Here is a 12,668-nt window from a genome sequence, read left to right on the forward strand (position 1 = left end):
AAATCGATAAAAAATCAATGTGTACTCATAAAATCGATTAAAATTCCCGCATGAGGCATACTTTGTCCCCTCGCCACCAGAGCGCACTGCTTCGCACCATCCGCAGCCCACTGCATTGTGTTTACTCAGTGACTCAGTCCCGCGTGTGCACTGTTTATCGCCTGACGCCTTCATGCCTAAAGTTGTAGAAAAGAGGAAGCGTGTTGTGCTTACACTTAAGCAGCTGATCGGATCAGCTGCTGATTAAGATCAGCTGATCTTTGTTATGGTAAGATGCATGAGTGTAGGGTGGTGATTGTGGACATAATTTCACTTCTATTCAAGTATCCGGCATGTCGGCGGTCAAGTTGATGCCGGATAAGAGGGATTTTACTGTACTGTCTTTTACTGCCTCCTGAATGGCAGGCCTTGTCAGGACCTGAGGAAAGAGTAAAGTTCACCACACAGCTAATTACTGAAGTCCTCTGCAAGCCAAGCACCCTCCAAGAGCCTGATGCAGTAGCATTTAACACAAAACAAGCTCACAAACAAGAGACATGACCACAAGAGTGCCCACGAACACACAGGAGGTCCATTCACTGCTCACAGTGCAAGAGCTCAGCCTGCAAAAACATGCAGTTGAGGAGTCACTTCCCTGGGTCTGGAGTGTTATACACAACTACCCTCTCTAGCAGACTACTATGGAGACTCCTATTCTGTGGAAGTAGGCAGGGGTGTTCAGCCAGTAATGACTCACTTATCCCCTTAAGGTAACTGACCTGACTAACTCTTATCCTACTTCGGTCTCCTTCTGATATTAGGGATTGTCTCAATATGTCTGCTTTCCCCAAGCGCTGGGTAGTGACTGACAGTGGGAAAGTACATCCAACACTCTCCCTCTACTGCTACGGGGAGGGGGTACAATGAAGGGGGGACACACATACATACCCACACCTGCCCACACTCTGCTCCCCGTGCTGTCTTTACACAAACACTTTACTTCTAAAAATTCTACTGCTTAAACTAGGGGGCTAGATAAATACTGATTACTTTATAGTCGAGAGCAACTCTTCTACTAAATATTAGGTGAGGTTCAGATTGAATGGACTTGGGGAAGTAAGGAAATTTATGTGAGGATATGAGTAATTGCGCGGATAAATATCATTCTTGAAGCTTCAGGCTACGCGTCCAGGACACGTCTAAGTCTTGTCCCCGGCCTCTCTCTCTCTCTCTCTCTCTCTCTCTCTCTCTCTCTCTCTCTCTCTCTCTCTCTCTCTCTCTCTCTCTCTCTCTCATTATTCTTTTATCCTTCATTCTTACTACTTTGTTTTATATTGCATTATCTCATTGCATACAACAATACAGACATGTATTGCATATCACATGTGCATGATATGGCAGAGAATTATCAGCTCTCTCTCTCTCTCTCTCTCTCTCTCTCAAGAGAGAGAGAGAGAGAGAGAGAGAGAGAGAGAGAGAGAGAGAGAGAGAGAGAGAGAGAGAGAGAGAGAGAGAGAGAGAGAGAGAGAGAGAGAGAGAGAGAGAGAGAGGGGGGGGCTGGTGATAAAATAAGATAGTCTTGGGAGGGTAGCATGCACGCACACACAGTCATTTTTCTTTCAAAAGAAACTTTATAATATTGATGTGAAATGTGAATTGCATAATTCAATAATATGTGGAATTGATTAAGTAATCTAATGATGTGTAATACAAACTAAGTTGGCACAAAAGTAAATTACATAAGAGACTGTGGATGATGCATTTCAAAGTTGGCACATTTGGGTGATAGCCCAGGTACAGGGCCTGGAGCAGTTTGAATCTCCTGGGGCAAATGGATTATAGAAGGATCACAATCAGTATTCTTGGGTTTAGTGTACTGGCCACCAAATAATGCAAAAGAAGCCAGCAGTGCACTATGGCAGGAGATAAACAGAGCAGGCAGATACAGTCAGCTATGTGTGGTAAGAGATTTTAATTTTTAGGAATACTGACTGGAGCCTGATAGTGGGTAACAGTGAAGCAGAGGAATTTCTTAAGGTAATTCAGGACAATTTTTTAAACCAGGTAATCTTGGAATCCAAGGGGGAATAACATTCTAGATTTAATTTTGAAAAACAGGGAGGAAGCAGTTACATAGGTGGAGGTTAGAGGATAGCTAAAAGTGACCATTCTTAAATTTAATAGATTAAAATGGTAGGAAGATTCTAGAAACAAAAACATATGAAAGATACCTGAATGGGAGAACTGATTTAGAAGGATTAAGAAGGTGCCTCCAGGAAGTTGACTGGCAATGGGCAGGTAAGATCCAGAACAAAAATGAGGGAGATAAGGCAAGTTGAGGCAGGTGATGAGGTGTGAGGGTGAAGAGCAGGAGGTGAGAGATGGCCGGATAAGTTGGCTGGGAGAGAAAGGGGGAGACATGCTGAGGTGAGGTCAAGGCAAATGGAGGATGGAGTAGAGATTATGGAGGAGGCTGAGATGGGCAGATTAGAGGAAGTAAATGCTGATGAGTTGGATGACTGGTAGGTTAAAAACACTATATAGAACTAAAAAGAAGTATATATATAAGTGATTAAGGGGACCATCTGACCAGAACCCTATAATTGCTATTTATCAACCGACTTTCACAAATCTCTGGTATATTATGTATAATAGTGGGGAGATGTTACATGCTAAGTTTCATGTATATTGCTTCACAGATAACTGCATTAATGGTGTTTTTTGCAATTTTTTGAAAAACAAAATTCTGATATTTCTTTGTTATTTCTGAGGCAAAGTTGATAAAAAAAAAAAAAAATGCAAGTAAACGACATTCAATTATAAACAATTTGTTGGAAAGGATTTTTAAAATTTCCTTAATTTTTTTTTTGCAGAATTTTTTTTCAAATTTTGACCCCATCTAGAAAATACTGCTACTTTATACAGACGTACCTCGGTACTCGACCATAATCCGTTCTGAGGTGGTGGTCGAGCACCGATTTGTTCGAACACCGAAACCAATTTTTCCATAAGAAATAATGGAAAGTCTGGGGAAGAAATACTCGAACAAACTGCGTACGTCTTACTCTGCTGGCGGTCTGAGTTGAACTGACGCTTACCCGCTGGCCGAGAAGGGCCGAGAAGGGCCGAGAGCGCGTTCGGGTCGACTCGGCTAGTCGAGTACCGAAAATCTGTTCGAGGTCCGATGCATTTTCTACTCAAATTTTTTGGTCGAGCACCGATTTGGTCGAGTATAGAGGCGGTTGAGTACCGAGGTATGACTGTATATATATATATATATATATATATATATATATATATATATATATATATATATATATATATATATATATATATATATATATATATATATATATATATATAAATAAACTAAATTTGAAAAATCTGCTTAAAAAAAGTTATCACTTTCATATGCAGAAAGTTTCATTACAATTGCTGCAGCTGTTTGAGAGAAATAACGAAAAGAAGAAAAAAATGACGAACCAAGATATTTGCAGATAAAGGCAGACAACTATTTTTGCCTTCCATTTTTGCTTTTTCTGCAAAATAACATCCATTATGCACATTATGTCATGCATTGACTCCTTATGGAGTAGTATATGGCATTCACATGACATTTTAAAGCTGGCACCTGGTTGCTTTTTCTTTGCAAAGGAGGAGGCAGTAGGCACCTGTCAAAATGATATATATATATATATATATATATATATATATATATATATATATATATATATATATATATATATATATATATATATATATATATATATATATATATATATATATATATATATATATATATATATATTACTCCCAGTGAGGTCTAAAGCACTGGATCAGGGGGTGTTGTGAACCTATCATTAAACCCAGCTGTGACCTCACTGAACATTTCCCTTTGTGTCTCACAACACAAGGGGGCAGTCACAGCCTGAGCTCTAAAGACAACTCTCTTCCTTCACACAAAACTACAAGTAACATATACACCATTCACTCAAAATTCAAAATTATCATAGCAACTCCTATACCAGCCTTGGAGTCCCCATCTAGGGAGAGGACCACAAATGTCCCCAGGTCGGACTGCTCTTCTGGTATCGCCCCTAAATGTCTTGACACCTCCCCTCAAACTTTTCTTCATTAACTTCTGCAACATTTGTAGTCTTAGATCTAATTTTCAATCTGTAGAACACCACCTCTCCTCTACTAAACCTCATCTGCTTTTCCTCAATGAAACTCAGGCGTCTGAAGCAATTGACAGTAGCCTCTTCTCTGTTCCTCCTTACTTTCTCTATCCTCATTTTCAATCCAAAGATGGATGTTGCATCTATGTGCTCAACAACTTAACCTGCTCTCATGCACATGCTCTTGAATCTCACCCTGCTCGTATTCCTGACCATCTTGGAGATACGCCCAACATTCTTAGCCTTTTCCTAACCTTTAATCCTTCTGCTTATGCTGTCACCCTATCTTCTCCATTGGGCTCCTCTGATCACAATCTCAAATTTGTATCTTGTTCTATCACTCCAATCCCTCCTCAGAATACTACTAAGTGGAGGTGCCTCTGGCATTTTGCATCTGCTACTTGGGAGGACCTGAAGAGGTATTTTGCTGATTTTCCTTGGAATGACTACTGCTTCCATATCAGAGATGTGTCTCTGTTCTGAGCGCATAACAGAGGTGATAGTGTCTGGCATGGAGGTGTACATTCCTCACTCTTTTTTCTCAACATAAACCTTCCAAATCTTGGTTTAACACAGCCTGTTCTTGTGCTATACATGAAAGAGATGTGGCCCACAAAAGATACTCAAGCCTTCCATCACCATAATCTCATGCACTTTATATTTCTGCCTGGAACCATGCCAAGTCTCTTCTCCAACTAGCCAAAAACTCCTTCATAAATAGAAAGTGTCAAAGTCTCTCAAGATCTAACTCACCTTGTGACTTCTGGCACCTGGCCAAAAACATCTCCAATAACTTTGCTTCTCCTTCTTTTCCTCCTTTATTTCAACCAGATGGCACCACTGCCATCTCATTTATATCTAAAGCTGAACTCTTCCCTCAAACCTTTGCTAAAAACTTTATCTTGGATGATTCAGGGCTTGTTCCTTCCTCTACTCCACCCTCTGAATACTTCATGTTACCCATTAAGATCCTTTGCAGTGATGTTTTCCATGCCCTCACTGGCCTAAACCCTTGGAAGGCTTACAGACCTGATGGGGTCCCATCTAATATCCTTGGCCTGTCCTTTACTAATAATCTAAATTGGAAATATCACATCTCATCTCCAGCTAAAACAGCTTCTATGAAGTTTGGCATTCTGAGTTGTTTCCACCAGTTTTTCTAACCTCCCCCCCCTCCCTCCAGCTGCTAACTCTGTACAGAGGTCTTATCTGTCCATGTATGGAGTATGCTTCACATGTATTGGGGGGTTTGGGGGTTCTACTTATGCTGCTGTTTTGAACAGGGTGGAACCAAAAGCCTTTTGTCTTACCCATTCTACTCCTCTAACTGATTCTCTTCAGCCTTTCTCTCTTTGCTGCAATGTTGCATCTTTTGTTATCTTTTGTTATTTTCATGTTAACTGCTAACTGCATACCTACCCTTCTCCCATGGCTACAGTGCATAAGACTTTCTACTTTCTCTCTTCTTTATTCTGTCCATATCTCTAATGCAAGAATAAACTAGTATTCATAATCTTTCATCCCTTTCACTGGTAAAGTCTGGAACTCCCTAGCTGTTTCTGCACTTCTCCCTTCCTACAACTTGAACTGTTTCAAGAGGGAGGTCCCAGGACACTTGTCAGAAATATATTCCAACAGGATAATGATTAGATGGTGATGAGCAATATTGTCAAGTTAAGGAATGGGTGAACCTACAAAGATCCTGGACTGAACAGTTTCAAACAGTTCGTTACACTCAAGGAGGGATCCATTACAGCCCAGCTACCACACAGAGCAGTCACTCCACACCCTCTCAACCTTATTACTCTACAGGTGGACATTCCACCCAAGATTCCAGGTAAGTACCTAGATATGTTTCAGGCCTGTGTACTGATAGGTGCTTAGCTTAACTTAGGTCTGGCTCCTCACAAGGTAAATCCATACTATAACCTAGGCTTGGTATTAATACATGTTGATATCAAGTTCCCATACACTTTTCTAATTTTGGCAAAACCTCTTGGGCTTTCTTTAGGAATTGGCACCTCAGTAAGCCTTTTTTTTCAAATATATTTTGTTTAAAAAAAAAAGTTGCCAAACCAATTAAATTTATTTAATTCCTTTACCTTTACTTATCAAATATGTTTACATACACTTTTATTACTTTCACTATCCTTGGGGATTTCCTATGTAACTAATTTCCAATGCTGGTATCCTTGATATTTGTCTTTCATTCCAAACCCAGACTTTAGCTGTACTGGTGTTTGTTGGAACAATCATTTCATCAGGTAGAACTTTTCTTTAGATTCCATGCTTACAATCCTTTTTTTTTCATCATGTTTCCCAGAGATACAGTCACTTTCCAACTTTGCATAACTATTTCTTTCATCTTTCATCATCATTTTCTAAACTTGTAGATTATCAAACCAAAACACTTATGCATGAATCGCTTACATTCTTTTTCCATTTATTATAATTTCATTTTCCCTTTTGGCTATGAGGGCACTTCACCTTCCTGCCTCACTTCTTATCTTCCATAACTGGTTGTTTCTCAGTTTACTCTTATACTTGCATATCATATAAAAGGAGATTTTTCCTACCATTCAGTACACTCACCCACACTATGCATCTTTCATACATCACACAGTGCCATCCAGTCAGATATGCTGCATGCTTTTTAAGGATCTTGAATGCAATGTAAATTTTCCTTCATTTCATTAGCATTTACAAATAGTATGCTACATAAAAAATATGATTCACATTTCCTACTGTTTGTAAAATCTCCCAAATCTTCACACTTTTCTTTCTGTGGGTTTCATTCCTTTAATAATATTCTTTTTCTAAATCCTTACAACAATAATTAGAAGATTCATACCTATGTAATTCTTACAAGAATTTCTGCTATCCTTCCCCTTTTTAAAGTGGTACAATGATGGGCTACAATGTAGTAAATGTTATAAATTGTTACATTTCAAGGGAAACTTTTTGGAGCTCATGTTCACACTCACCTGTGGCAGGGGAGCCCAGAGCTTAACAACAGATTCTATTCCACTTGTTGCCAGCAGACAGGTGTGGGGATGGGCTTGGACACAGTTCACTATTGACTCGTCACCAGGCAAAACACGTATCAGATTGGTGGTGTGACTGTCCCACACAAACAGATTTCCATCATCAGACCCAGCAGCAATGAATTTTCCATCACTGAAAAGTTATTTTGTTAGCTTCTCTGAATACAGGGACTGAAACCACATTAAGAATAGAGATTTATATTGTTGGAATGACCATTAAAACATAAAAAAAAAAAAAGCAGCAACACCTAACTGTGACTGATGAAACACCTTCAATCCTGGGGCATAAGTTTTATTGCCAATCACAAAACATGAAAATTCAATATCTCAAACCAATAAAACACAGATATACAAAGAAAACTGAGCTTCAGAAACTCTCACACTATATTTTGCACACTATATTTTGCTTCTTTATGGAAAATTCAACTTGATACTAACACAAAGCTAGTCATGGTGATTGTTGTCATGTAATGTGATGTAAATGAGTAAAGGCACCTAAATGTTTTCCTTAGTCTAGTTAATTTATGCCTGAACCATTTCTACTTCCTGAAAAGACCTGGAATCAAATTTGCTGGATGATTCTGAGTCAGACTACTTTGTCACAACCTTTTTATTTTTGTTATAGATTTTTTTTCTGGACAAAAATACCTTGTGTGATTGGAGCTAGAGATGCCATTCCTCTGCAAATACAAAATTATATGAACTAGGTAAGCACAAATACAGTACAACCTCACAACACAGATTTTTTTCAAAATCCAAATGTCATGCATACAAATTCTTTAATCCTGAGCACAAATGTTCCTGTGAACATGTATGTGCTGCCTCAGCCTGCTGTTATGACCTGTGTAAATATATGAAATGGGAATTTGGGAGAATAATTCTCTGAGTACTACTTAGGGATGCTGAGAGAAGTGTGTCTGGCAACACTGTTTGCAGCAGTCCACTGCCTCACTCATTATTGCCACATGTGTGCTGTATCTCCTGTGGTGTTGCCACTTGCATTACTATCTGTGTGTTCATTTCCTGCTCTTCCTGTGCCTGCTAGAGTATCAAGAAAGAGGCTGGCAGTCACTGGTAAGAGGGCAAAGGACTCCCTCATCCTCACAGTAAAGATGACTGTAAGGCAGGAGACTGGTGTGCGTTCTGGTGATTGACCTCGCAACAATATTTGGCCGCTCATCCTTCTTTCTTTATTATTTACCATTTCATGAATATTTTACCATATAATACTTTCAACAGTGATAGTTACTAGAAATTAGCCCTCTTTTTGTTGCAAATGACAGGGAATGTGGGTGTTGTGCACATTGTAAGTGGGATTGAAACTACCCATTTTATTTTGCCTTACTATTCGTTCTTGGAAAAATTAGTTCTGAGTATGAATTTTCAGGATATGAATTACCTGCTTGAATGAATTGAATTAGTGTTGAGAGGCTCTACTATACATGCAGACTTGCTCTCTGCTAAGAACTTGGAAAAATGTGCATTAATATTGATTCACAAGAAGGTAGACAAAATAGAATGTCACCAAGGGCAGGCAAAACTCTCTTGATCAGCTGAGCATCACTATACTCTTGTAGGATGCCTCTCCTTTGCCAAAAATAGAGGTGTTGGGCTGTCATCATGCTGCCTAAAAGTAATTCTAGGCGCACAAGGAATACTCTTCACCACTCCTAGTCACTAAAAGTCTTTTGGGTCTTAAAAGTGATTGTGTATTACTTTTAAAGAACTTTTAGCTGTAAAGGTAAAACTTGACACTAAAAGTACTTTTAGCCTGTTAAAAATGTTTATGTATACCAGTTTCCATATATCTTTTTTTTCTATGTGGAGCCCAAGCTACTGCTGCGTATTCCAATTTAGGTTATATTATGCCTGTTATAATTTTCTTCATCATTTTCTTATCTAAATAGCCAAACGCCACCCTAATCTTTGTTAACAAGCTTTATGTAGAGCTGAATATTCCATTTATGTGCCTTTCAGGTGATAGTGTGTCCTGGATCATTACTCCCAAATCTTTTTCTTTATTACTTTTCATTATTATTTGTTCTACCATTTTGTAATTTCAGGAAGGTCTCTTTTCACTTTTTCCTATTTCCAGCACATGGCATTTTCTGGCATTAAATTCTAGTTTCCATCTTTGGCTCCATGCATGTATCTTGTCAATATTCTTTTGTAACTCCTTGCAGTAATTTTCATCCATTATTATTTTTATTATTTTTGCATTATCAGCTAAAAGGTTTATATAACTATTTAGATCCTCTGTCATATCATTTACACATACTTGAAACATAATAGGTGGCAGCACAGATCCTTGCAGTACCCCACTTATCACTTCACGCCAAATTGAATTAGTGTCTCTGATTACTGTTTTCATTTCTCTCCCTTGTAAATAATCATCCATCCATCTCAATGTTGCTCCCTTTGGTCCTCCTTCATTCTCTAACTTCCACATAAGACATTTGTGGGGAACTTTATCAAATGCTTTTTTTTTTTGAGGTCCAGGTATACCGCACCAACCCATCCATCCCTCTCTTGCACTCCATCTATTACTCTCATATAAAAGCTCAGTAGATCTGTGACACAGGATCTCGTTTTCTTGAATCCAAATTCCTTTTCTGTAATTATCTTTTCATATTCTAAATATTGCACAATCTATCTTTAATTACTCTTTCAGAAAGTTTGCTTACAATATTTGTTAGTGACTCTGGTCTGTAATTTAATGGTTCCATTTTATTTCCCCCATTGTATATTGGGACTATGTTAGCTTTTTTAAACCTCCTTGGTACTTTTCCTTCTTTCAACAAGCTGTTGATCATATCCCATATGGGTTTTTCCATTTGTTCTCTGCATTCTTTTAATATCCATCCATTTACTTGGTCTGGTCCCATAGCTTTTCTAACATCCAGCTCTTCCAGCAGTTTCTTGATTTTTTGTCTCTTTACTTGTATCTCCTGTATTCCCTCATTCTGTGATACCACTTTCGGTGCCACAAAATTGGTTTCCTTTGTAAACACAGATTGAAAACTTTCATTCATGAGTTCACTCATCTCCTCAGTAGTTTCATAAATTCTTCCTTCACTTTTTAACTTGTTTATGTCATCCCTATGTTTAATTTTTCCACTTATGTATCTGTAGAAGAGTTTGGGCTCTTCCTTGCATTTTCTTACCAAGTCACTTTCAAAAATTTCTTTCTCCTTCTCTTCTTATTATACCATAATCATTCCTTGCCTTTCTGTATTCCTCCCTAGTATTTCTGTTCATTTTTCTCATCATTTTCCTCAATGCCCTGTCCTTTTTCTTTTTTGTTTCTACACACCTGGCATTATACCATTTATGCTTCCCAATTTTCACTTTATAACTTGGTACAAATTGTTGCACCCCCTCTCTATACTTGCTCAAAAATATCTTATATTTTTCTTGTACTACTTTACCTTCAAATAGCTCTTTCCAGTTCATTTTTCCATAAAATTTATTAAGCTCTGCTGTGTGTGTGTGTGTGTGTGTGTGTGTGTGTGTGTGTGTGTGTGTGTGTGTGTGTGTGTGTGTGTGTGTGTGTTGTTGTTGTTGTTGTTGTTGTTGTCGTTGTTGTTGGCTACCTTGATCGAGTCATGCTTTGTCTGACTGCCGTTTACCCGCGCTTGGTGACCAAGCAGCCGATAGCAGGCAGCCAGGACAACCCCTTTGGGGAGACGACAGGGTAGTGGGCAGAGCCAGCACTACTCACACCTACCGTCTTCAGCGGCACAGGTGATGCGAAACCTACCTGCCGAGGTTGCCCCCGACAAGATTCCAGTCTGAGGACGCCACCCTCAAGACCAGGCGGTTGGCTACCTGAGCTACTAGGCCCGCCACAGCACGAAACACCAATTCGCAGACTACGAGCTCTGCTAGGACGCCCTTGGTCCTCAGGACGAACACAGAGGCTCTATGCCCGCCCCTCGGACCCGGGGGGGACTGGTACCGCATCCGCACCGTGTACCCCATTCTCAAAGCCATGAACCCGCTGGTATTTGAAGGCAGGAAGAGTGCTGCCTCCCCACCAGCGGGCCGTCATCCTGGAAATGCCAGAGTGACTACCGTTGTCGAGGGTAAGTGGGTTTGACCCACCGACGCGGCAAATCACCCCGACGGCCCCCACCCCAACGAGATAGAGAACTCGAAGGAGCAGAAGGACTCCGGATCAGTGAAGCTGTTCTGGGCTCCGAAGCTTGGCGGAACCCCATTACTCTATGAACATCTATGAGAAGGGAGGATGGAATATTGTCCAACTCCCCGCCTCACATTCATCTCGTGGGGAAGCACTTTAGCCGTAGGCCCAATCCTTCAGGCTTGTTCCTACGTTTCCAGCGGGCGCCACTAGGAGGCAGACTTCCCCAGTAACTAAGTCTCAAGGAGGGTTTTCACGTCACTCGGGGAGTCACGGCATGACACCATCCTGGGACCTCCAGGAGTCATAGTTACTTGGTACAAACTGTTGCACCCTCTCTCTATACTTGCTCAAAAATATCTTATATTTTTCTTGTACTACTTTACCTTCAAATAGCTCTTTCCAGTTCATTTTTCCATAAAATTTATTAAGCTCTGCTATGTGTGTGTGTGTGTGTGTGTGTGTGTGTGTGTGTGTGTGTGTGTGTGTGTGTGTGTGTGTGTGTGTTGTTGTTGTTGTTGTTGTTGTTGTTGTTGTTGTTGTTGTTGTTGTTGTTGTTGCTGTTGTTGTTGTTATTGCTGTTGTTGTTACGGGAGAATACTGGGGAAGTTGTCACCTGACCTGCCTCTGGGTCCAAGTCAGCAGGTCAGGGGTGGGGTGACACTAAAAGATACAAAGATGGGACAGCATGAGCGTAGCTTCCCTCCTGTACAATACAACTAGGTAAATACAACTAGGTAAATATACACACACACACACACACACACACACACACACACACACACACACAGGAGACTTAATTGGAGTATATAGACTAATGGAAGGATTTGAAAAGCTAGATAGAAAATTATATTGTGACTTGGGATACAAGGGACACTAGAAGGCACAGAAAGGAGCTGAAAAAGGAAACCTGTACAAGAGACATCAAAAAGAACAGTTTTCCACAGAGGGTAGTTGACACATGGAACTGGCTAAACTAGGATGTGATGCAAGCAAGAACTATTCATAACTTTAAGGCCAAATTGGATAACAGAAGATACAGAGGCAGGACAGTGTGAGCATAGCTCCTTTCCTGCATGTCACAACTAGGTAAATACAACTAAGTAAATACACACACACACACACACACACAGCGTGGGACTTCTTGAATGGATTGGTGTGGAGCCGCTTCCAATTGCTCCTGGGTTTACTTGCTCCATTTCTATCCGGACATATTCAACAGAGCAACAGTAATTTGTTAATATAACTCCATACAGATGTTAATAACATGTAAAATTTATGAACATGAAACTCTGTGGTAGGACTTTTTGCATTTACACACTG

General features: G+C 39.9%; 1 protein-coding gene across 3 annotated transcripts in view; it reads right to left on the reverse strand.

Moving 5' to 3' along the window:
• LOC135106738 (WD and tetratricopeptide repeats protein 1-like) overlaps nucleotides 1-12,668 on the reverse strand; it is a 237,012-nt gene that overhangs the window by 40,275 nt on the left and 184,069 nt on the right. For all 3 annotated transcript variants that reach the window (XM_064016000.1, XM_064015999.1, XM_064016001.1), the window contains one exon: nucleotides 7,142-7,334. In XM_064016000.1, the coding sequence (XP_063872070.1) occupies nucleotides 7,142-7,334 (193 nt within the window). Of the gene's footprint in view, nucleotides 1-7,141; nucleotides 7,335-12,668 lie in introns of those variants that run through there.

Source organism: Scylla paramamosain, chromosome 14 (genome assembly GCF_035594125.1).
Source record: "Scylla paramamosain isolate STU-SP2022 chromosome 14, ASM3559412v1, whole genome shotgun sequence".
NCBI lineage: Eukaryota > Metazoa > Arthropoda > Malacostraca > Decapoda > Portunidae > Scylla > Scylla paramamosain.